This window comes from Brachyhypopomus gauderio, unplaced genomic scaffold, assembly GCF_052324685.1.
Source record: "Brachyhypopomus gauderio isolate BG-103 unplaced genomic scaffold, BGAUD_0.2 sc72, whole genome shotgun sequence".
Lineage (NCBI taxonomy): Eukaryota > Metazoa > Chordata > Actinopteri > Gymnotiformes > Hypopomidae > Brachyhypopomus > Brachyhypopomus gauderio.
Genome location: NW_027506893.1, coordinates 1,414,880 through 1,441,720, shown reverse-complemented (window position 1 = coordinate 1,441,720; position 26,841 = coordinate 1,414,880). Strand labels below are relative to the sequence as shown.

Below are 26,841 nucleotides of genomic sequence, written 5' to 3'. Positions count from 1 at the left end.
GGGCAAAGATGACCAGCAGATAACAATTGGATGCAAGATGCTGGCAGCAGAGCATAAAGATACGGCATAGTCAAGTGGCTAGCATAGTATACAGAAACATCTTTGCAAAGTGGGATACACCCCCGAACAACCAAGCTAAGGTCCAGTGGGTCTTCCAGACACAGCTTGGCAAAACGATAATGGCTACATGTAGTATTAGTGATGGGCCACACTGGGAGAATGTCTCCAGCATATTAAAGGAACAATATCCAGCATCTTCGTCCAAATGAGTTCAGTCTTAGGAACCGTTAAAATACTTAACATGATTCCCAAGGACCTGTTGCCATGCCCAATTGCCATCCTAGACCACTTCATCAATGCTTAGTTTCTGACCAGATTTTGACCGCTGATAACTATGTTTTTGGGTGGTGGAATGAATGTGAATGTGGTGAGAACAGCAAATTACCAAGCAGACTAGCATTGTAGAGTCATGATTGTCACATAACTGCCCCGGGCCCCTTGGGCGTGTGTGTGTGTAGTCTACGTCTGGTTATGTCCATGTGTGTATTTCCTGTGGGTGTGGTCCAATGCGCATGTGATCATGTGATCAACCGTCTCACCTGTGGCTCGCCTCGTCATCACTTTTGTCTCGTTTCGTTCAAGGTATGTAATGTGCATCACAGTAATGTTCTGTCTCACCTCGCTTCGTTGTGTGCTTTCTATATTCGTAAAGTCCTTCCTGCACTGTGTTAAAACTTATAAAAGCTTTTTTGCGAGTTGAACTCATCTCCACGTTCTGCTTTGCTCGTAACAATGATACGTTTTCATTGTAACATTCAGTGTTTCATCGTAACAATGATTAACTTTTCACGTTTTCATTAATGATTATACATTTTTATTGTGTTTTTGTAACATCATTGAGGAAGATGTTTTCAAACTATGTAAAATTACGAATTTTCTTTTAATACTTTCATATTGATTAAATTATTATTTTTTTATTATCGGAAATCTGTTATTGTAAGTGCATGGTCAAAATTTCCAAAATTTATGTAAAGTTGACATATTTACAGCTATTGATACACAGGCCGGACATATTCTGGCGGGAACACGCCCACTCGCCCACGGCACCGCCCACTCCAGCACTGAGCGTCTGAGCAGTCCAGCAGCTCGATGACATCACCGCGCAGGAACCCTAGCTGGCTGGCGTGGTGTGGAGTGTGGTTGAAGAGGGCGTGGGCATGGCGTGGCCTCTGGGAGGAAAAAAAGAGAGAGAAACAAGGTGAGAAACAGTTCTCAGAAGTGTGGGAAAGAAAACCTGGACATGCTCCTTCATAATGGACGTAAAAGGATCACGCAAAGACTCAACGGATTTTTAAATCTGTTCACTTCTGCAGGCTAATGCCTAAAAAAACCTTCTAGAATTGCACCTTTCAGAAATACAGTACACACACACAAACACATAAGCACAGTGTAATTAGGACACGTGACAAGTTGAAAAGTTAACACAAATATGGGGTTGAGATATAAGACTACACAAAGCATTTGATATTTTATTTATTTATTTGATTTATAATTTTCACTTATTAAGTGTGAGTATATGTGTGCGTGTGGGTGTTATTTGGATCTTGTAATAATTATTGTCAGGTTTAGGTGTAACAGTAATTCATAGGTCAGTGGAAGAAAAAAAAATACAATAGTGAATACAATAGTGTGTGTGTGTGTGTGTGTGTGTGTGTGTGTGTGTGTGTGTATGGTGAATGCTCTCACGTCTAGCAGCCTCTCCGGTTCTCGCAGGAACACGATCCTCTCCTTGGCTATGGTGTTGATTCTATAGAAGTCCACCAGCTGGTTGAGCGAGGTGAACACCTCGTCCCATACAAAGTACTGACCCAGTCGGTCCTGGAGCACCTTGAAGTGCTGCACGTGGTCACCATAGCTGCAGGCATGGGGCACGCAGTGGTGGGAGGGGCAGAGAGAGTGGGAGGGGCATAGAGAGTGGGAGGGGCAGGGGTAGTGGGAGGGGCAGAGAAAACGGGAAGGGAGAAAAAAATCTGTTTACCACCAAAATTAAAAAAAAGAAGAAGAAAAACAAAATAGTCGCAGCCGATTGTTTGATCTGGATGGAGTGGGTTTCCTTGCATACCACGAGTGGAAATGATTGAAGGTTTGGTGCAGTATGTGGCTTGCCAACGTTACATCCTGGAGCACTTTGGAATCGCACGCTCGATTAACGACTTTCATAAAATTATACGGGCTCGCCTGGTGCGGGCAGGAAGGAGTCGAGCAGCACGGAACCGTGTGTGAGATCAGTGATCACTGCCAGAGTGAACTGAACCTGGAGGGGGCTCAGACGGAAGCACCTTCTGATATTGTGTGTGTGTGTGTGTGTGTGTGTGTGTGTGTGTGTGTGTGTGTGTGTGTGTGTGTGTGTGTGTGTGTGCGTGCGTGCGTGTGTTAGTCACATGAAGTTTTTTCAGCTTTATGAATGCATATGAATAGAAAGCACATATTGTAATGCATCTATATTGTGAAATGTAATGTGAGTCATGTATACGCATATACACCCACACACATTGACACTTTCCAGAGGGCCTCTTTCATCACCAGGCAGGCCCCACCCTGCCACACCTGACAGGCACCTTCTGCCTCTCTCCCTCGCACACACTCACACACACACACACACACACACACACACACACACGCGCGCGCGCGCGCGCACGCACATAGTTACATAGGACTCACACTGCTTGTTCAGACAGAATGAGGAACAAAAACAGAGTGTGTGTGTGTGTGTGTGTGTGTGTGTGTGTGTGTGTGAGTGTAAGCACATGCTTTAGTTACAGAGAACAGTACCTAATAGAGACGGAGCGCTTTTATAGAAACACAGACACAATTCCTCCTTTCTCTTCACCTCTTATAGTACCCATTGTGTTGTCATAACTAAAATACACCATGACAGATGTTATGGAAAGTATCGTTATGACATCACCACAAGCATCTCATCACCCAATTCTTGGTCAGTCCGAATCCCATCATCTCAAATACGTTCCTCTTCTCTGGAGATGCAGCCTCAGGATTCAACAGGCAGCACTTCCGAGAATCAGTACCTGCGCCACCCATTACACCCCACACGCCCCCCCCCCCCCCCCCCCCCCCCCCCCCCCCCCCCCCCCCCCCCCCCCCCCCCCCCCAACCTTCTACTGTTGGAGCACCATGACTCAGACCTCATGTCAGACCTTCGCTGACTAGCTCACTTCCTGTGGTAGCAGCCGCTGCTGTTTATGCTTGCACATAAAGACTACGGTCAAAATAGGCAGAAAAACGTTTGTTCTGAAGTGAGCAAACGACTCCCTTTCATTCGTGCCACTGCTCACAGCGAGGAGTGAAGACTCCCTTTTCTCCTCCCTGTCGGTCTCCGGGGTTTTTTTGATAATGGATTTAAGCCCTCGAGGACGTGCCTGGGTCCACAGAGGTATGTGTTGAAGCAAGATAAGCTTCCTCACTCGCTAGTGGATGCAAGTACTGGTTCTCCAAGCCTTAGTTCCTGTGCACTCCCCTGAGAAACTCTCTAGCTAATTTAGTCTCTCTCTCTCTCTCTCTCTCTCTCTCTCTCTCTCTCTCTCTCTCTCTCTCTCTCCCTTTGACTCACTTGGGATCATCAGCGTTATGCTGGCCGCCTTTCCCAGCTCATGCAGCCGAGCTCAGACAGCAGACAGACAGAGTTGAGTCAACACGGCACCACCCAGACCCATTGACCCAATGCCACATGAATGCTGCCGAATTTGGTTTCAGACACGCTGGATTAACGGAACAAAAACGCATGATGTCCCTGGATTTAGTTCATACTGCAGCGTCTTGTCTGCAGTCTTATCCATGGGACTGTAAGAAAAGTTGTTGTGCAAGAAAAAAGGAACTGAAAAGTGCCTTGTTCAAGAACAGAAAACTGGCTATATGTCGTTTATTTATTTATTTGAACAGTGTGGCGTGTATTTTATGTTTCATTTTTTCAAAATAAAAGTTTAGTGATTTTTTTTTTATTCCCCTCAAATGTACAAACCCAGACTATATGGCTGAGGTAAAACAGACAAATTTCAAGCTATTTGGAGGCTTAAAACAGAAACGGATGTACAACTATTAGGGAGGAAACATTGTCGGCTCTCCCACTCGTATCTAGATGGCCGAATAAAAAAAACTTTACCACGTAAAGATAAACAGGAAAGCGGGAGGAAAGGGGAGGTAGTTGGATGTGGTGAAAACATGAAAATGCTTATGATACTGGCCGCTTCCAAACAGCAAGTCCTCCCAAACCCAACTGGACTGAAGAATAAAGGCTGTGATCTGGGCCTCGTGGGCTCGAGTGAATGTGAAGACTTCAAGAAGGTTTCTGCTCTCAGATGTCCGAGCCAGCAGGTAGATGTGGACAAGATGCTGGAAGGGAATTGATGGGAAAAAGCTGAGTTGTTGGGGGGGGGGGGGGGGGGGGGGGGGGGGCAGAATAGTTTACCTGCAATTGTGTGTGTGGAGGGGGGGGTGCAAAATAGTTTAACTGCAATTGAAAGGCTGCAGTTTGGCTGGTATGTCAGCTAAAAGGAATTTTACTAGTAAAGGTAAAAACTTCAGCACTGCATGAACACATGCTTTAAATAGTTTTGATCTATGTGAGCTCTCTCACCTTACTGCTTAGGACCTATGTGGTTGTGACGAAGCCTTCGGTGGAAAGCAATGTCTCAGAAACCTTCATGACCCCCTTTAGTTATGCTGCTTTAAATAAGCCTGCCGGAGCCACATGCTAATCACTGGCACGTAGGCTATGTATGTCTGTTTAAATCGATGGTTGTTTAAATTGATGTTCACATGGAAGTGTCGATGCCGTGGTTGGATGTGCCGATGTCCCAAGAGGACGTTCTGATGCTCCTATACCTGATGCTCTCTACATTGACGGGACTGTGACTATACTCGGTCTAGAATTAGAACTATAACTATAGAACTATATTTGTACTATAAATACAGACTTGTGCTAACGGGCCGCCCAATGGAGGATGGGTTCCCTTTTGAGTCTTGGTCCTCCCGAGGTTTCTTCCTAATCCTCCACCATCATAGGGAGTTTTTCCTCGCCACTGTCGCCTTTGGCTTGCTCATTGGGGATCTGGACCCATACGATTGCAAAGCTGCTTTGTCACATGTGTTGAAAAAAGTGCTATATAAATAAATTTGACTTTGACTTTGAATAGGCAGGGCACTGGGAAATCAGGAATTTAAGTAGTATGAATTTATTTACAGTGTCCAATCCTCTCCAGCTTTGCTGCATTAAACAAACAAGCAATTGTGGGGCGGTTTGTGAGCCCCAGTAACCCAGCCAGGAAAGTACACCGTTATATCAATAAAAGTCCTTAGGCATGGCTCCTTACATGACTCCTAGCCTGCCTCTCTACCATGACTGAAACTGTAAATTGCTCTGGATAAATGTGTCTGCCAAATGTGTGAAAATAACACTCTTACACCCTGTTTAATTAAACAAGGGGCATGGCAAACAGAAGGCCATTCCTGAATAAACACCTGTGGTGTATGTATGCCTGTATGCATGTTTGCCAGTCATGCTGAACACGTGTGAGTGTTGTTTGAGCCTTAAGGTTTCTGCTGGATGTAGATCATTGATGTATTTACTGTTGTAGCACTTGTATTTTTATTGTTAGACCTGTATAATTCAACTATGGGTCTATAAAAGTCTCTATTAATTCATGACGGTAAAAGTAACTTGGATAGGTGGATATATCATTGTTCTGGTAGTAATACTTGTTGAGGCATAAACAGCTTTTACTTTTGCTATATATTTTTGCTACTTTTTCTGTATATTCAGAAATTCTGTATATTCAGAAAAAGTGTAGAAATTGTTTATTTGACTGCAAGGTTGAAAAATATGGTTTTACTGATCAAATGATGGTGCTGTTTTAAACTTTTACAGGTGCTGTTTACATTTTTTAAAATAAATTTTTTTAGTCTCATTTAGTAAAGGATCTGATGATTTCACCAGTGTGGCATTCCCTCAATCACTGGACAGGCGTAGTCAATGAGTAAGTCTTACTCAAATGCTTTAGATTTGAGTACTTCACACTGTCCGTGGGTTTGCTTCACTGATGTATCTGACCGAATGTTTGTTTAATTATATTTGTAATAAATACTACCTATGAGAGGATATTCATTGCAAAGGGACTTCTGATTATGTAACTGCGATATTCAATATCCATAACATTTCCAGCAAGGTTATTTGAATTTGAATTTAATTAAAAAAATTTTAAATATGTGCATGTCAGAGAGAGAGTGAAAGAGAAAGAAAAAAGGTACCATAATAGAAAGTGTACAATGTTAATTCATTTCTACTCTTTAAGCTGTTTAAACTGAACACTGACCTTAAATTTAATATTTAACTTAACATTGGAAAATTAAACTACTCTCTCCCCCCTCTCTCTCTCTCTTTCTCTCTCCCCCACTCTCTCTCTCTTTCTCTGTCCCCCTCTCTTTCTCTTTCTCTCTCCCTCTTCCTTGCTTTCTTCACAAAAATCAAAATTGAAAGAAAAAGCACAAAGTCAAATTTATTCTAAAACAAGATCAGATTAGTAGTCCTGATAGAGCCACACTCTGGTCTGATAGAGCCACACTCTAGTCTGATAGAGCCACACTCTGGTCTGATAGAGCCACACTCTGGTCTGATAGAGCCACACTCTGGTCTGATAGAGCCACACTCTGGTCTGATAGAGCCACACTCTGGTCTGATAGAGCCACACTCTGGTCTGATAGAGCCACACTCTGGTCTGATAGAGCCACACTCTGGTCTGATAGAGCCACACTCTGGTCTGATAGAGCCACACTCTGGTCTGATAGAGCCACACTCTGGTCTGATAGAGCCACACTCTGGTCTGATAGAGCCACACTCTGGTCTGATAGAGCCACACTCTGGTCTGATAGAGTCACACTCTGGTCTGATAGAGCCACACTCTGGTCTGATAGAGTCACACTCTCTGGTCTGATAGAGTCACACTCTCTGGTCTGATAGAGCTACACTCTCTGGTCTGATAGAGTCACACTCTCTGGTCTGATAGAGTCACACTCTCTGGTCTGATAGAGCCACACTCTGGTCTGATAGAGTCACACTCTCTGGTCTGATAGAGTCACACTCTGGTCTGATAGAGCCACACTCTGGTCTGATAGAGTCACACTCTCTGGTCTGATAGAGTCACACTCTCTGGTCTGATAGAGCTACACTCTCTGGTCTGATAGAGTCACACTCTCTGGTCTGATAGAGTCACACTCTCTGGTCTGATAGAGTCACACTCTCTGGTCTGATAGAGTCACACACTCTGGTCTAATAGAGTCACACTCTCTGGTCTGATAGAGTCACACTCTCTGGTCTGATAGAGTCACACACTCTGGTCTGATAGAGTCACACACTCTGGTCTAATAGAGTCACACTCTCTGGTCTGATAGAGTCACACTCTCTGGTCTGATAGAGTCACACACTCTGGTCTGATAGAGCCACACTCTGGTCTGATAGAGCCACACTCTCTGGTCTGATAGAGTCACACTCTCTGGTCTGATAGAGTCACACTCTCTGGTCTGATAGAGCTACACTCTCTGGTCTGATAGAGTCACACTCTCTGGTCTGATAGAGTCACACTCTCTGGTCTGATAGAGTCACACTCTCTGGTCTGATAGAGTCACACACTCTGGTCTAATAGAGTCACACTCTCTGGTCTGATAGAGTCACACTCTCTGGTCTGATAGAGTCACACACTCTGGTCTGATAGAGTCACACACTCTGGTCTAATAGAGTCACACTCTCTGGTCTGATAGAGTCACACTCTCTGGTCTGATAGAGTCACACACTCTGGTCTGATAGAGCCACACTCTGGTCTAATAGAGTCACACTCTCTGGTCTGATAGAGTCACACTCTCTGGTCTGATAGAGTCACACACTCTGGTCTGATAGAGTCACACACTCTGGTCTGATAGAGCCACACACTCTGGTCTGATAGAGCCACACACTCTGGTCTGATAGAGCCACACACTCTGGTCTGATAGAGCCACACACTCTGGTCTGATAGAGCCATCTCTGGTCTGATAGAGCCATCTCTGGTCTGATAGAGCCACACTCTGGTCTGATAGAGCCACACTCTAGTCTGATAGAGCCACACTCTCTGGTCTGATAGAGTCACACTCTCTGGTCTGATAGAGCCACACTCTCTGGTCTGATAGAGCCACACTCTCTGGTCTGATAGAGCCACACACTCTGGTCTGATAGAGCCACACACTCTGGTCTGATAGAGCTACACTCTCTGGTCTGATAGAGCTACACTCTCTGGTCTGATAGAGCTACACTCTCTGGTCTGATAGAGCCACACACTCTGGTCTGATAGAGCCACACACTCTGGTCTGATAGAGCCATCTCTGGTCTGATAGAGCCACACTCTCTGGTCTGATAGAGCTACACTCTCTGGTCTGATAGAGCCACACACTCTGGTCTGATAGAGCCACACACTCTGGTCTGATAGAGCCATCTCTGGTCTGATAGAGTCACACTCTCTGGTCTGATAGAGCTACACTCTGGTCTGATAGAGCTGCTAGGCAGGCACAGCCAACCTCTGTGGGCAGAATACCTCTGTGCCCCACGACTGCGTGAAATCTGCTCGAGGTCATGAGTGACAAAAGAAGACGAGCTGTCAGGTGTTACTCGAGGAAGAGACATAGAGACAAGACAGAGTGATAGAGAATGAGAGAAAAAAGAGAGAGAGAGAGAGGAGGAGGTGGTGCACTTAATCTCATCAGATGTGTTAGGATAATAGCTTCTTTTACATGTAACTTCATGGCAGGCCTGCAGATTTGATTGAAAACGCCCCAGCCAGTGATGTGTATGTGCAGATTAGTTTAAAATGCTGCTTTAGAGTTTGTATGACCTCAATGAGGCAAAAAGGCAGAAATGAAGGCAGAGACGTGTTCAGATATGTACACACATACATGATACGTGTTCAGATATGTACACACATACATGATACGTGTTCAGATATGTACACACATACATGATACGTGTTCAGATATGTACACACATACATGATATGTGTTCAGATATGTACACACATACATGATACGTGTTCAGATATGTACACACATACATGATACGTGTTCAGATATGTACACACATACATGATACGTGTTCAGATATGTACACACATACATGATACGTGTTCAGATATGTACACACATACATGATATGTGTTCAGATATGTACACACATACATGATACGTGTTCAGATATGTACACACATACATGATACGTGTTCAGATATGTACAGATACATGATACGTGTTCAGATATGTACACACATACATGATACGTGTTCAGATATGTACACACATACATGATACGTGTTCAGATATGTACACACATACATGATGTGTGTTCAGATATGTACACACATACATGATGTGTGTTCAGATATGTACACACATACATGATATGTGTTCAGATATGTACACAGATATAATGTGTTTAGATACAGTACGTACACATATGTGATGTGTTCAGATACATGACGTGCTCAGATACGTGACGTGCTCAGATACGTGACACGTGACGTGCTCAGATACGTGACGTGATACGTGTTTTGTGGAATGAGAAAGAACAAATTACTTAAAAAAAAAAAAAATAGGGTTGAGGACATGAGGACTATTCAAGCAAACCCATCCATCACCCTATGAGTTAATTGTCTGTAATGGTGTGCCAGACCCGACCACTAGAGGGCCCTCCTCCCTCCTCCCTCCTCCTCCCAGTCACACACAGCCCCCCATCACCCGTGTATAAGTTTACTGTTTGCACCTCTTGTAAGTTTGCTCCTTTTATAAGTCTGCAGGTACCTGCCATACACACTGACCCCCCCAAACATTATCACACACACTCAGAGCTGGTGTCACACCCTCATCTGTAGTGGTCGTCAACACCGTCATCTATATCCACATAACAGTTCCAACGGCAATGAGGATATTATTGATTTAATAATGTTATAATAATGAAAATAGCATATTACCAATAATTTTATAATAATGTATAATATAAATAATTTGTATAACAAATGATTATATAACATATTATATTGCCCCAAAATCTCCAGATACGTGGAAAGAATGTGATGCTGCTTAAATAGATTTAAGGATGAAGAGAACTGAAGGGTGTGAGTGTGTTAACAAAAACCTCAGACAGGAATGGACAAACACACACACACACACACACACACACACACACACACACACACACACACACACCTGACACCAACCTTTCCGACAGCACCACTATCTTTACTACCGAACACAAAGGATTACAGGCTGCTCTATTTATCTGTGCATGTGTAAAGTATCCCAAAAGGAAGTATTGATGATGAAGATGTAAGATGTTACTGCATGTGTGCGGGTGTGTGTGCACATGTGAGCCTTTCATGATTCTCACCTCACGGACACAGAGAACTCTCCTGGCGTGCTCTCGCTCTCTCGGATGAGGAACGCACCGCATTCCAGCGGCCTGAGCCGTGCTTCGGCACAGTGCCGGGATATTCCTCCCACGAACCACCTACAGAACCCGGGAGCATCCGGATCAATATTATTATACCTTTGTCTTCTGTTTGTACGGCCCTTACAGCTGATCCCATAACTGCACAAATAGGAATCAGTCCTGGTGGACAGGGATATGGCAGTCCAAGGCATGAATTAAGATTTTTGCATTACCATAGAGTAAAATCCATTCTAGATTATAATCTAGATTATAATTATAATCTAGATTATAATTATAATCGTCTAATTATAATCTTTAATTCTTTGTTTTACAATCCATTCTAGATTATAATCTATAATCCTTTCTGTGTTACAATTCATTCTAGATTATAATCTATAATCCTTTCTGTGTTACAATTCATTCTAGATTATAATCTATAATCCTTTCTGTGTTACAATCCATTCTAGCCACAGGCCTTTAGCCCCCACCCACCCACACACACATATGCATGAGCACACGGATACTGATACTTACGCGTGGGGTCTTACGTTGATGTAGTTCTTGGGTACGTAGCCCCTCCTCCCTAACAGCTCAGCTGTGTACCAGTTTGGGTCATCATCCATATTTGTCACCTGTAAAAACATGAAGATCAAAGTTAACAAATTACTATATATAAAAATATGTATTGTCACGTTACAGCCCCTGACCCCTCCCTTTTGGGCGTGTGTTTATGTCGTCTACGTCTAGTCATCTGCGTCTGTGGATCTTCGTGGGTGCGGTTGTGTCTGAGTGTTCATCGGTCTCACCTGTGGCTCGTCTCGTGAACAATTGGGGCTTATGTGGTTCGTCTATTTAATGTGCGTTCGCGCAGTGTCCCGTGCTCGTCTTTAAGTTATACACGTAGTAAATGTGTGATTGTTTTGCGTACGCTCACTGCACTATTTTTGTGTTTATTAAAGTCACGTTAGTGTGTTCGAGACTGGACTCATGTCTCGTCCTTCTCTCCGCGCCTAGCGTCACATGTATACGGTCAGTATACAAAAATCTTAAAGGAGCAAGGAAATTGATAATAATAATAATGACAATTACCAAAACTATAATAAGAAAGTTGAACCATGAACTAAATTAGTGAATCATTTTCATAGAAAATATTAAATTTCTAAGTGGCAATACTTAGCTACTTAGCTAAGTTGCCAGTAATTATGTCATTGTGAAAGCTGAGGATGGATTTTCAAATGTGTTATGGAAAGAAGGTCAGAAATGTCCAGGCATCTAGGTGAACAGGACTACTGTTCTTGAAGCAGCTTCACTAAAGTCCTTCCAGCACTGGTGCAGAACCAGAGAGAAGAACCAGGGAGAAGAACCAGAGAGAAGAACCAAAGAGAAGAACCAGAGAGAAGAACCAAAGAGAAGAACCAGAGAGAAGAACCAGAGAGAAGAACCAAAGAGAAGAACCAGAGAGAAGAACCAGAGAGAAGAACCAGAGAGAAGAGCCAGAGAGAAGAACCAGAGAGAAGAACCAGAGAGAAGAACCAGAGAGAAGAACCAAAGAGAAGAGCCAGAGAGAAGAACCAAAGAGAAGAACCAGAGAGAAGAACCAGAGAGAAGAACCAAAGAGAAGAACCAGAGAGAAGAACCAAAGAGAAGAACCAGAGAGAAGAACCAGAGAGAAGAACCAAAGAGAAGAACCAAAGAGAAGAACCAGAGAGAAGAACCAGAGAGAAGAACCAAAGAGAAGAACCAGAGAGAAGAACCAGAGAGAAGAACCAAAGAGAAGAACCAGAGAGAAGAACCGAAGAGAAGAGCCAGAGAGAAGAACCAAAGAGAAGAACCAGAGAGAAGAACCAGAGAGAAGAACCAAAGAGAAGAACCAGAGAGAAGAACCAAAGAGAAGAACCAGAGAGAAGAACCAGAGAGAAGAACCAAAGAGAAGAACCAAAGAGAAGAACCAGAGAGAAGAACCAGAGAGAAGAACCAGAGAGAAGAACCAAAGAGAAGAACCAGAGAGAAGAACCAGAGAGAAGAACCAAAGAGAAGAACCAGAGAGAAGAACCAGAGAGAAGAACCAGAGAGAAGAACCAAAGAGAAGAACCAGAGAGAAGAACCAGAGAGAAGAACCAGAGAGAAGAACCAGAGAGTGAACGAGTGCTACGAGAACGGAGATAACATGGAGAATACGGACGAAAGGGTGGAAAGTTAAAGAGTCATCAAACCATTCAAATTCTTAAAATCGAAGTTCTTTATATCCTATGTGAAGCTGAGCATTCAGCTTGTATAAAAGTTGAGGGTGGGGGTTGTTCCTCCTCTGGTCTGGACAAGAACCTCCACAGCAGAGGACTGAACAGGCTACAATTTCTCAAGGTCAGACGAGATGATGGAATTACAATAATCTTGTGTAAATGTAATAAAGATATAAACAAAGACCGCAGTTGCTAAGTCTGAAGGAAAGAGAGGGACATGATGGAGAAATGTCCTTCAGAAGACAGAACTGTGTTAATTGTTTAAATGTGATGATATTGATTGTGTGAGTCTGTGGCTAAAATAACCTCATGATTCTAATCCTGGGCCAAGGAATAAGTAGATAATTTTGAATATTTAGTGTGCAGTCCAGATTTATTATGGGTGATTAGGGAAGCAATTACATAGCCTCTAATATATCAGCGTTTAATAAAAAAAACCTTTGGACCATCCAGGTTTTTGTATCAGCACATTTAAGGCATCAGTGTATATCATTTGCATTTGTATTGTCACGGTGACAGCTCCGTACCCCTCCTTGTGGGCGTGTCGCTACGTTGTCTGCGCGTAGTTATGTCCATGTTTGTAGTTCCGTGGGTGTGGGTTGTTTGTAAGCATGTTCGTAGTCTCACCTGTGCCTTGTCTCGTGATCACTGGGGAATGTGTAGTTCACCTATTTAATGTGTTTGCGCAATGTCTCGTGCTCGTCTTCGTCTAAAGTTCGTGCCTGTGTAAGTCACATGTTTAAGTGCTTGCGCTATTGCGCTGAACTTCACGTTTTGTGTGCAATAAACGTTCTATGTTTCACCACGATATTCGTCGTTGTGCCTGCCTCCGCCCATCTTCACATGTATATCATTCACATTGTATATTATCCACATAGTACTGAAAATATCTAATTAATTACTAAGAATTAAATGTGATTAACCAAAAACTACATCTTGGGGAACACCATGTGCACAAGTATACAGTCAATTTCACAAAATGGATAATTTATAGCCCTAACCTGTGCTTATTCAGTACTATTGTTACGTCTAAATCCAGAGTGCAACTACTCAGACAGATCATTAGAAGTTTCAGCTGTGTGGCAAGATTGGAAACTAGTCTGTAATTCTGGAAGTCAAGACCTGGCGTTTTAAGACCAGATGTGATTGCAGCCAATTTGATGGTTGCAGGAATGGAAGCAGAACTGTGAGGCCCAGACGCATCTGAGTTATCTTCTCATCCGAGTTATCTTCTCATCCGAGTTATCATCTCATCCGAGTTATCATCTCATCCGAGTTATCTTCTCATCCGAGTTATCATCTCATCCGAGTTATCATCTCATCCGAGTTATCTTCTCATCCGAGTTATCATCTCATCCGAGTTATCTTCTCATCCGAGTTATCATCTCATCCGAGTTATCATCTCATCCGAGTTATCTTCTCATCCGAGTTATCATCTCATCCGAGTTATCTTCTCATCCGAGTTATCTTCTCATCCGAGTTATCATCTCATCCGAGTTATCATCTCATCCGAGTTATCTTCTCATCCGAGTTATCTTCTCATCCGAGTTATCATCTCATCCGAGTTATCTTCTCATCCGAGTTATCTTCTCATCCGAGTTATCTTCTCATCCGAGTTATCTTAGTTGGGATCTCAGTTATCGGAGGAGAAGAGGAAAGGAGGACATTTCTGACATGAGTGGTGGAGATGAGGTGTAGTTGATAGGTAGCAGTGGTGAAGTGGTGGAGATGAGGTGTAGTTGACAGGTAGCAGTGGTGAAGTGGTGGAGATGAGGTGTAGTTGATAGGTAGCAGTGGTGAAGTGGTGGAGATGAGGTGTAGTTGAGGTGTAGTTGATAGGTAGCAGTGGTGAAGTGGTGGAGATGAGGTGTAGTTGACAGGTAGCAGTGGTGAAGTGGTGGAGATGAGGTGTAGTTGACAGGTAGCAGTGGTGAAGTGGTGGAGATGAGGTGTAGTTGACAGGTAGCAGTGGTGAAGTGGTGGAGATGAGGTGTAGTTGATAGGTAGCAGTGGTGAAGTGGTGGAGATGAGGTGTAGTTGATAGGTAGCAGTGGTGAAGTGGTGGAGATGAAGTGTAGTTGATAGGTAGCAGTGGTGAAGTGGTGGAGATGAGGTGTAGTTGAGGTGTAGTTGAGGTGTAGTTGATAGGTAGCAGTGGTGAAGTGGTGGAGATGAGGTGTAGTTGACAGGTAGCAGTGGTGAAGTGGTGGAGATGAGGTGTAGTTGACAGGTAGCAGTGGTGAAGTGGTGGAGATGAGGTGTAGTTGAGGTGTAGTTGAGGTGTAGTTGAGGTGTAGTTGACAGGTAGCAGCCCTGGGACATTAATAACCTGAACTTTCAACCAGGGCAAAGCAATTTTTAAAGCCAAAGCATTAGAAATGTTAAATGTACAGCAGAGTTGTTTCTCAGAGTGCTGGGGAAAACTGTTACAAAGACAGTTATTTTTGCAGTCCACATTTTTTATTTTTAAACTAAATTTTAATGGGAGCAGAACTGTTTTGCTATTAAATAACATGCCATATATTTGAGCAATTATGCATAATTACATAACAATAGTATAAAGAACATACATTATTATTACTATTATTATTATTAAGAAATATAAGAGAAACTAAACCTGCTCTACTAAAATAAGACCTACTGGCTGATAAAAACAAACTAGCAAGAAGATACACTCACCGGCCACTTTATTAGGTACACCTTGCTAGTACCGGGTTGGACCCCCTTTTACCGTCAGAACTGCCTTAATCCTTCGTGGCAGATTTAACAAGGTACTGGAAACATTCCTCAGAGATTCTGGTCCATATTGACATGATAGTATCACACAGTTACTCCAGATTTGTCAGCTGCACATCCATGATGTGAATCTCCTGTTCCACCACATCCCAAAGGTGCTCTATTGGATTGAGATCTGGTGACTGTGGAGGCCATTCGTGTACAGTGAACTCACTGTCATGTTCAAGAAACCAAACTGAGATGATTTGCGCTTTTTGACATGGTGCGTTATCCTGCTAGAATTAGCCATCAGAAGATGGGTACACTGTGGACATAAAGGGATGGACATGGTCAGCAACAATACTCAGGTAGACTGTGGCGTTGAGGCGATGCTCAATTGGTACTAATGGGCTCGAAGTGTCCCAGGAAAATTGCACCACCACCACCAGCCTGAACCGTTGATACAAGGCAGGATGGATCCATGCTTTCATGTTGTTGACGCCAAATTCTGATCCTACCATCTGAATGTTGTAGCACAAATCAAGACACATCAGACCAGGCAACGTTTTTCCAATCTTCTATTGTCCAATTTTGGTGAGCCTGTGTGAATTGTAGCTTCCTGTTCTTAGCTGACAGGAGTGGCACCTGGTGTGTCTTCTGCTGCTGTAGCCCAACCACCTCAAGGTTCGACGTGTTGTATGTTCAGAGATGCTCTTCTGCATGCCTCAGTTGTAACGACTGGTTATTTGAACTGCCGCTTACTGATTATTTTCTCTTTTTCAGACCATTCTTTGTAAATTCTAGAGATAGTTGTGAAAATCCCAGTAGATCAGCAGTTTCGGAAAAACTCAGACCAGCCCGCCCGCCACGTTAAATCATCACTTAAGTCACTTGAGTCACTTAAATCACCTTTCTTCCCCATTCTGATGCCTGAACTGCAGCAGATCGTCTTGGCCATGTCTACATGCCTAAATGTATTGACTTGCTGCCATGTGATTGGCTGATTCGACATTTGCATTATTGAGCAGTTGGACAGGTGTATCTAATAACGTGAGTGTATGTAATATATCGTAAATATTCTTACAAATATTCTTATAAATGTTTATTTTTCTTCTCCTATCATCATCAATCCTTATAATCACCCTCATCATCATTACAAAAGCATTCACATTGTGTAAAGACAACCAAATCAGTTGTCTTTTTTAAAAGACTGATCAAATTCACTTATCACTGATTTTTTTCGATCTACATTTAATTGGAGCCGTTAAACAGTACTTAATAATTCAAAGTGCAATGCTATAAAAACGAAATGTACATTTTTCATCTGGAGAAAATAAGTAATGTAAGTTGTAGAAAAGCCATACACACCCACACAAACCCACAAACACCCACACACAGCCACACACCCCTACACATACACGCACTCACCTATACATACCCACATTAACCCACACACACTCACACACACCGTCACATACCCACATACATCCACAGACAGCCATACACACCCACATTCAGCGACACTCACCTATACAGACCCACACTCAGACAGCCATACACAACTACATTCACCTATACACACCCACACTCACGCACACACACCCATACACACCTACATTCACCCCCCCACACACCTACATTCACCTATACAGACCCACACTCACCTATACACACTCATACACACCTACATTCACCCATACACACCCACACTCACCTATACACACCTACATTCACCTACACACACCCATACACACACCCACACACTCTCACACACACCCATACACACACCCTCACACTCTCTCTCTCACACACACACACCCTCACACTCTCGCACACACCCATACACACACACTCACACCCACACACACTCTCTCACACTCTCACACATACCCATATACACACCCTCACACTCACACACACACACACCGTCACACTCTCACACATACCCATACACACACCCTCACACTCTCACACACCCACACACACACACCCTCACACTCACAAACACCCACACACACACCCTCACACTCTCACACACACCCACACACACACTCACACACACCCATACATACACTCTCACACTCTCACACACACCCTCACACTCTCACACACACCCATACACACACCCTCACACCAACACAAACACCCCCATACACACATCCTCACACTCTCACACACACCCACACACACACCCTCACACTCACACACTCACACACACCCATACATACACCCTCACACTCTCACACACACCCAAACACACACACTCACACTCTCACACACACGCATACACACACCCTCACACCCACACAAACACCCCCGTACACACATCCTCACACCCACACAAACACCCCCACACTCACACACACACCCATACACACATCCTCACACTCACACAAACACCCCCACACACACATCCTCACACCCACACAAACACCCCCACACACACCCTCACTCACCCTCAGGATGTCTCCTCTCTGGAAGCTCAGCTCATCACATTCTGTTGCTCTGAAGCTGTACAACGCCTTGGCCTCCATCACATGGAGACGTAGAGAAGTCGCAGAGATGCAGGAAGCGGATGGACTGCACACCCACAGGAGGGGAACGAGGAGATGAAGAATTAAGGATGAGGAAGACAATGGTTAGAGTGTGACAGGTGGAGCGCGAGGGACTATGGAAATGACAAAGGTGTGTTATTTACTCAAAGACAAAGAGAAGAAGAAATCAGTGAGGAAGACTTGAAGCAGGAGAGAGTGTCCACAGATGAGTGAGGAGAGGAGGGCCGTTCTTCCAAGAGCAAGACCACGAAGAAAAAGTGCAAACAAGCAAAAACCAGTGATGAGAAGAAGAGAGAGCTGTGTGTGTCTCCACTACAGCTGTAATCTGTGAGAGTGGGAAGAGGGCGAGGGAGAGAGATGAGAGGGAGAGAGAGAGAGAGAGATGAGAGATGAGAGGGAAAGAGGGGAGGGAGAGGAAAAGATGGAGAGAGGATGTGTGATGGGGTCACGGTTTTGGAAAATAAAGTTTCCAAAATACTTTGGAATAAATGTTAAGTATCAAAATGTTGTAGTCTTACTGAGAGAGAGAGAGAGAGAGAGAGAGAGAGAGAGAATGTGAGAGGAGAGGGAGCAGAAAGAGAGAATATGTCCTCTAACAGTGTTAAGTCAGAATCTAAAACCCAACCCTTATATGCGTGTATCTGTGGAGATATTCAGGGTCGGGGGATGGGTGGGGTTCTGCTCTGTTGCATATGCTCATTAAGCTCTCAGTGATTCAGCAGACACGTGACAGTTATTAAATACACACACACACACACACACACACACACACACACACACACACACACACACACACACACACACACACACACACACACACACAGCCCTGGTGTAGCTTAAGCTTGATTAATTCAGTTTGAGTTTTCAGAGACATTTTCAGAGGCTTTAACCTCAGCTGAGCTAATGCTTGTTAAAATATACTAGGACTCTAAATGTGTGTGTGTGTGTGTGTGTGTGTGTGTGTGTGTGTGTGTGTGTGTGTGTGTGTGTGTGTGTGTACACACAGATGTATATACACATACACAAACATTTATACACACCCACAAACACACAGATACAAATAATATTTTGTGGTTCCTGAAACTACCCCTTAAAGAATTACAGAATTACTTACTGGATAACACCTGTAAACTGGTAAGTATGAAAACAAAAATATTCTTGTAATGAACTGAACTGAACTTTCTGCCTGTCAGTTTTGTATGGCACTATTGCAATCCCCCCCCCCCCCCCCCCCCCAAAAAAAAATGCCATATACATTGAGTTAATAATTATTATTAAGAGATTAACAGAATAGAGCTGAAATGAAACATTTGACCTTTTTATCCAGTTAATGCCTGTTTATATCAAGTCATATTGTGTGCAACTCATCGGCATTAATTCAAAATCTTTCATCAAAATGAAACGACTTTTGTGCACCCCTCTGGATTTTTGGCTATGTCACCATGGAGCAAATGTGTGGGTGGGGCAGAAATATTAATGAATATTACCATACTTACATTAAACAAATGAACTAAATAACATAAATCCCACCTGAGCCCAAATATCCTGATTCCGAGCATGTTTACATCCCATTAGAGAAGACTAGGTGTGCTGTCTTTAATATTTTAAAGCACAGCAGTATGCATGACCAGGAAGGATTATGGTATTGGTATGTGTATCTGCTAAGTCTGTGTGACTGTTCTTGTGTTATTTAAAGGATTCATGACCCACTCTGAGCAGATTTATTGCCTTGCCTGGAACTGTCATCTTTAATTAGGTTATTGTGAATATGTTCAGCATCATCTTTGTAGAGGCGCAAGTTATTCTCAGTGCGAAAATGTTATATTAATAAGAAGTCCTATGAATAGTCATAGAAACAACTGCCCCTATTTGAATGGTAGTTCTGGGCGTTTTCTATATGCACTGCTGAACAGGATTCCTGGAATGGTGGATGACTGCGTGTGTTTTGTGTGTGATCATCATCTTTTGAGGCCACTGGGTTTGTCATCAGGCTCTGTGCTATTACTGTGTTTCTCTCCACCGTCTAACAACACCAGCAGGTCCTAAAGACAGAGTGGCTGGCGAGGGCTTTAATGAACAATACTTATGAGGACAAAACGCTGGACCCAGTATTCATTAAGTACCATGTTTGTTCGTAACCTTTCAGGTTTCCGGGAGCAGATGTATGCATATTTAAGACATGTGTGTGTGTGTGTGTGTGTGTGTGTGTGTGTGTGTATATACTTTTACTCAAGTACCAAATATATATATATATATATATATATATATATATATATATATATATATATATATATATATATATATATATATATATATATATATATATATATATATATGTACTTTTATATGTTTATATCAAAGATATTCAACCAAACCTTCTGGTATGTGATATTACATTTTTTCTCATGTTGGCTTTAATCTATTAGTTTTGCTAAATTGTATTGTTTCGTATTCTATACTAGGTCTTTCCTCATGGTTGTCATAGTGATAGCACAGCCTTGATTGGAGGTTGCGATCTTTTGCTCCTCCTTCTGGGTGGCCTGGTTTCCATGGCAAATGACTGAACTCATTACAGGGTGATGCCTTAGCCTGAGAACACACATACATACTCCACACTATAGCCTCAACTATACTCACTACATAAACCACATACCCTCACTGTGAACATACTCCACACTATACCTCAACTATACTCACTACATAAACCACATACCCTCACTGTGAACATACTCCACACTATACCTCAACTATACTCACTACATAAACCAAATACCCTCACTGTGAACATACTCCACACTATACCTCAACTATACTCACTACATAAACCACATACCCTCACTGTGTACATACTCCACACTAAAGCCTCAACTATACTCACTACATAAACCACATACCCTCACTGTGTACATACTCCACACTATACCTCAACTATATTCACTACATAAACCACATACCCTCACTGTGTACAAGCATACGACCAGGCATGGTGAAAGGTCCCACATGTACTGGTTAGGTTATATGCTCTTTCACAAACACACCATTTTATGTTTGTAAATTTCGAGTCTAATGTCATTTTCTGATTGGATGCAGAGGTAAATGCATTGTGAGGTCTTTTATTAATTTTTATATGTATTGTGTATACATTAAGAGGTTATAAGAGGTATATGTAGTTATGAGGTATAATTGACCCACAATCCAAAAGGAAATTCCAGAACACAAATGATAATACTAATTATGAATATAATATATACAATTATACAAACTGAAACAGTATTTTATTATATTCACCTGACTCTTGTTCAGAACCTCACTAATATCTCAATGTGATATTTAAAGGATATTCATTTGATATTCATACTCATAGGAACATCTCAATGTGAAGTATTGCCACAATTTATTCCTAGCATATCAGTCGTATTCTTGTTTATTGTGTATTTTCCGTTAAACTGTTGTTTCCGTTGTTAAACGCAGGATGAGGAGCATGTTGTCCTGTCCCACAGAGGTGTTCATTCACCCGCCCCTCATCCCCATTGGACGATGAGATGTCCCGCCCACACCATTTACTTCGCCTTAGCTTTTCAGGGTGAGTAGGACTCCTGCAGTGACCAATGAGCTCACAGAACCCATAGCCTTAGCACTGAGGGTCCAGAGATACGCCCTTAATACTGACTTTGACTCTCAGGATCGATGGTGCCTCAGGCTGCACTATAATGAGCCAGAGAAGGACCCAGAAGGTTTCTCTGTCCCCTCAGCATGTCAGGAATCAGAATGGTTGTCAGATATTTAACTATGAAGTTAACCTCTCTCCTTCCAGATTGCTGATGCTGTAAAATGCTATAACATGTAGTGTAACATTTATTGTGGTTATTTGTAGTTATCTGTAATTTGGGTGTAGTACAGTCTGTGCTGGACAGCAAGTGCTTAGCTGTGCAGAGCCTGTTGGAGAGAGGTCCTGTTCCCCTCACACTGGACAGCACACGCTCCATTACCAGTGTTGCCATAGGACGCACACTGCTACCACAGTGTTGCCATAGGAAGCACACTGCTACCACAGTGTTGCCATAGGACGCACAGTGCTAACACAGTGTTGCCATAGGACACACACTGCTACCACAGTGTTGCCATAGGACACACAATGCTACCACAGTCTTGCCATAGGACACACACTGCTACCACAGTGTTGCCATAGGACACACAGTGCTACTGCGATGTTACCATATGACACACAATGCTACCACAGTGTAACCATATGACACACAATGCTACCACAGTGTAACCATATGACACACAATGCTACCACAGTGTAACCATAGGACACACAGTGCTACCACAGTGTTACTGTAAGACACACACTGCATGAATTCAAACTGTACTACGGATCATCCCGTAGCCCTCCGATTTATTATAACATCTTTAACTTGACTATAACTTAGCACAGGATGTTGTTACTATTTACTTACAATAAATGGCAGTTTAGTCATTCTTACTGCCCTGCTGATCGTACTCTTCTTTAAGTGCAATGTAGGAACAAAATATCCTGTTGAAATATCCTGATTGCAACGGAGAAACTACAGAGGTATTGGGTACGTCATTAATGATGAACCAGTGACTTTCTCCAGTAACTACTTATATTGTGGAAGTGAATACTTATTTCTCAGAAGTACATTAGTTTCTCCAGTTACTCCAGCATCCTGACAGCTAGTTGTTAAAGCCCAAAAAACATTGCTCATTGCTGACATTGCTGTTTTAAATTCAGATGTTGACCCACTTATTTGCTCCCAAAGTTTGACTTTATCTCCCAAATCAATCCTGTAAAATTAGCACAGGGATATTTCTGAGCAGAGGCTCAGTGTCCCACATAAGACAAACAGTTTTATTTCACTGACAGTTTGTTTGTTTATCACCTTTATAACCAATGGTTTCTAGTTTCGGCTGTAGTATGTTCAGAACAAAGAAGCGCGTTCACAGAAGTGTAGATATGCAAGGTATTTCTGTTCCTGTATGTGCAAGGTATTTGCTTAAACATGATAGTCTGACATTTAGAACATAGTTAACCCTGGGGAGGATTACTGGTTTCAATCCAACATGCACGTGATTCAACATCTCCATTTTTCCACTACTTCTTTTGTACATATTTCAGCTTATTTATGTAGGTTTAGAAACACTGTGCTCATTTATAGTGGGCAGAATTAAGCACATGGACTGAAGTAGTGGTGGTGAAATATCAAACAGTTCACGTGAGGTTCCACATTCCTCCATGTTTCACACCACAACAATAATCTGAAAAAACTGAAAATACAAATTTTCACAATGTTGTTTAATGTATATATAGAAAAAAAAGTCCATCCATCCATCCATCCATTATCTGTACCGCTTAATCCCGCTAGTCGGGGTCACGGGGGGGCTGGAGCCAATCCCAGCATCTCCAGGCGAGGGCAGGTACACCATGGGCAGGTCGCCAGTCCACCACATGGCCAACACACACACACACACACACACACACACACACACACACACACACACACACACACACACACACCTACGGGCAATTTAGAATGACAATCAGCCTAACACGTCTTAAGATATATAGAAAAATGAGTGGAACAAAAATGAATAAACCTGTGATCACTGACACACAAGTTCATACCTGTGATGAAACCAAACTGAGCACACCCGTATCTTCCAATTAAAAAGGGCTTTCAATGAAAATGATGTTTCTATGACAGGGCAGACAGTACAAAGTCAGCGTCTCCGGATGGCAGCCAGGAGATCTGCCCTTGCTTGATCTGGGGCAAAGGAAACTGCGAGATGAAACATTGCTTCATTCATTCATTCGTTGGGCTCAGATGGGCTTCAGTGTGTTTGGTATGTACTTTGCCAATACACACACAGTCCTAACAGTGAGGCACCGGTGGGGGGGGGGGGGGGGATCTGTGTGTTGATGTGGATGTGGAAGGTGTTGGGGGATGGTGTTTAAAAATGGCATCATGAATGACATGAATGTGCCAGAAAACTCACATTCCAACATGATGGTAATCCAAACCTCACTGTCAATGTCAAACAAGAGTTTCTACCAGAGTGAAAACCGTCCCCTTCCGCAGCGTGACGCTGGCCCCGCGTCTAACAGAACCCCTCGGGGTTATTTTAAAATGAAAGGTAAGATAACACAGCTTCTTCACCGTTGAGCAGCTGAGCAGGAAATGATCTTTGAAGAATGGCAGAACATCTTCTGGAAGTTCTACCATCCTGGTGTCCTCCTCAGGAGAAGTCTGTTGTCAAAAATAAAGATGGATATATATAAAAAAAAAGATTTGAATCTCAATAAGGAAAGGTAATGATTTAACGAGGCACACGCATTTATATATATCAGCATATCAGAGCATTTAAAATGCTTACTACATTCATACAGTATATTGACGTGTGTAGAGCTGTGAATGTCGTGAACAAAATAACCTTGTTAGCAAAACAAAGGCTCAGGTTACTGTGTTGGCTTCCCTCCTAAAAGCTCGAATGAGTCCTCTGAAAAAGAGGAGTCAGGCTGAACTCTCTCACTCTCTGACTTCCTCCCGCTGTGTTCAGGCCTCGGTGTGTGGCATGTTTGACTAATGCAGCACGAACTTCATTTGACACCAACTACCTCCTTGGGCGAAGCCTTCATCTTCATCTTCATCTTCTCTAGCTCTGCTCTTCCTCTGCTGCTGCTTTGTACCTTTTCCCCAACAGATTTTCTGTAGTTGTTCATTCATGTGTGTTTTCATGTCCTTCGGTTCTGATTTGATATATGGAATAGTGGGCATAGCAGGAATTTCCATTGAAAACTACCACAATAAGCCACTCCTTCTCCTCCTCAATAGAATATACCCACAGGTCTGTGCAGGACATGCTTATATTTTATAGACCTCACACTTGAAAGGATTAAAGATTTTGTAATGAGAGCATTAGAATAGAATGAGAGCTTCTTGAATATTGTGTTTCACCTTTTGTGCCAACGACAGGTAAAACACAGGTGAGCCTCATGCAGCAGTGTGTAAGCAAGCGAGAGAGAAATGCATTGTGTGTTTTACAGTGAGCACCGATGGTAGTGTGGGAGTATGAGAGTATGAGTTATTCACAACTCAATTTTCATTGAGTTGTGAACATTGTGTGTTATAGTACCTGACATTGTGTGTGTTATAGTACCTGACATTATGTGTGTTACAGTACCTGACATTATGTGTGTTACAGTACCTGACATTATGTGTGTTACAGTACCTGACATTATGTGTGTTACGGTACCTGACATTATGTGTGTTACAGTACCTGACATTATGTGTGTTATGGTACCTGACATTATGTGTGTTACAGTACCTGACATTATGTGTGTTACAGTACCTGACATTATGTGTGTTATGGTACCTGACATTATGTGTGTTACAGTACCTGACATTATGTGTGTTATAGTACCTGACATTATGTGTGTTATAGTATGTGATGTTGTGTGTTACAGTACAGTGGAGTAGGGACATGGCCTGTTACTCTACTGCAGCTACACACACACACACACACACACACACACACACACACACACACACACACACACTATAAACACATTAGTACGCTAACCCTGTTTTGTAGCAAATAGCATTCTGCCCCTCTCGCTGTTGCCCTTGACCTTCCTGTTGCTATGGATACTGGTGGGCCTGTACAGTGAGGTGTGTGTGCTGGGCTCACTGGCTGGCAGGAGCGTTACCGGGGCGACCACTCAGCCACGGACCTCATTTGTGTATGAATGAACACTCAATGCTTCTTTTGTTATAAAAGTGCAAATAGACTCTGTATGTGTGTGTGTGTGTGTGTGTGTGTGTGTGTGTGAGTGTGTGAGTGTGTGAGTGTGTGAGTGTGTGTGTGTGTGTGGGGGGGGGTGCATTTATTGCAGTGGTTTATTTTGTGTTTGCTCATGTTTTAAGTTTCATGAATCAGTATCTTTGGACTATGAAGATGATATATTATTGTGATTTGAGAAGAAGCATCTTGTCAGGTAGGACAGGAAACTCCTCTGTGATCGTCTCACATACACTGCCATGTTGTGGACACACCCACCCTGCCCACTTGGGGCATATCCCAGCTCCCAAACATCAAACTAATCTCTGTGCCTGTGTGTGTGTGTGTGTGTGTGTGTGTGTGTGTGTGTGTGTGTGTGTGAGTGTGTGTGTGTGTGTGTGTGTGTGTGTGTTCCTCCTCCTCTGTTCAAACTGAACTGGCACTCTGAACATAAGCTTATGCTAATACTCTATTAACCTGGAAACCAGCCCCATCAGACAAATTACTTTTTCATTTACAAATTACAAATTCATTTAATTCACACTGACCTGGTGTGTGTGTGTGTGTGTGTGTGTGTGTGTGTGTGTGTGTGTGTGTGTGTGTGTGTGTGTGTGTGTGTGTGTTTTGAAAGTGTTCTCTCCTTCTGCCCAACAGAGGACAAGCTTAGCTGCCTACACACTACCCAGAATCCCTTGCCCTGGTGTGTCGGGGGTAACTGCCCCTCCTCCCATACCCATGTGACGGCTCTCTCTTTATAACACACACACACACACACACACACACACACACACACACACACACACACACACACTGTAGTCACTCTCCATGCCCTCTGAATCTCACATTTACTCCCCCCCATTTTCTTCAGCAGTTTCACTCTGGTCTGGTGTCATCGCTGCATGTCACCACAGGAGAAACAAACCGCAACCTCCCTAACCCCAGTGTGGAGATAACTCTGCCACACACCTCCAGTGTCATAACACATCAGCACATGTCATGTTTCCCTCTATGACGCAGT

The 26,841-nt window shown here is 43.0% G+C and overlaps 1 protein-coding gene and 1 long non-coding RNA gene across 3 annotated transcripts; one reads left to right on the top strand and one right to left on the bottom strand.

Moving 5' to 3' along the window:
• Positions 1-883: 883 nt before the first annotated feature.
• On the bottom strand, positions 884-18,358 carry grapb (GRB2 related adaptor protein b). 2 transcript variants are annotated; one of them, XM_076990033.1, is made up of 6 exons: positions 18,167-18,358; positions 17,925-18,048; positions 11,048-11,145; positions 10,472-10,591; positions 1,747-1,915; positions 884-1,229 (listed from the first exon to the last, which is right to left on the bottom strand). In XM_076990033.1, exons 2-6 carry the CDS (start codon positions 18,000-18,002, stop codon positions 1,050-1,052), a joined length of 645 nt encoding a protein of 214 aa, XP_076846148.1. In that variant the 5' UTR covers positions 18,003-18,048; positions 18,167-18,358; the 3' UTR covers positions 884-1,049. The 2 variants fall into 2 exon arrangements, with proteins under 2 accessions (XP_076846148.1, XP_076846147.1); XM_076990032.1 differs by having other exon boundaries at positions 885-1,229; positions 17,925-18,357.
• Positions 4,281-23,920, top strand: LOC143491216 (uncharacterized). Its single transcript, XR_013125137.1, has 3 exons — positions 4,281-4,389; positions 21,495-21,606; positions 23,750-23,920. It is a non-coding gene; the product is annotated as an uncharacterized LOC143491216 (long non-coding RNA).
• Positions 23,921-26,841: the final 2,921 nt, after the last annotated feature.

Coding starts and splice junctions, on each gene's coding strand:
- grapb (XM_076990033.1), bottom strand. CDS start 18,002: ATGGAGGCCAAGGCGTTGTACAGCTTCAGAGCAACAGAATGTGATGAG. Junction 11,146..17,924: donor AGAGAGGAGACATCCTGAGG/GTGAGTGAGGGT, acceptor ATGTTTTTACAG/GTGACAAATATGGATGATGA. Junction 10,592..11,047: donor ATCAACGTAAGACCCCACGC/GTAAGTATCAGT, acceptor CGGGTTCTGTAG/GTGGTTCGTGGGAGGAATAT.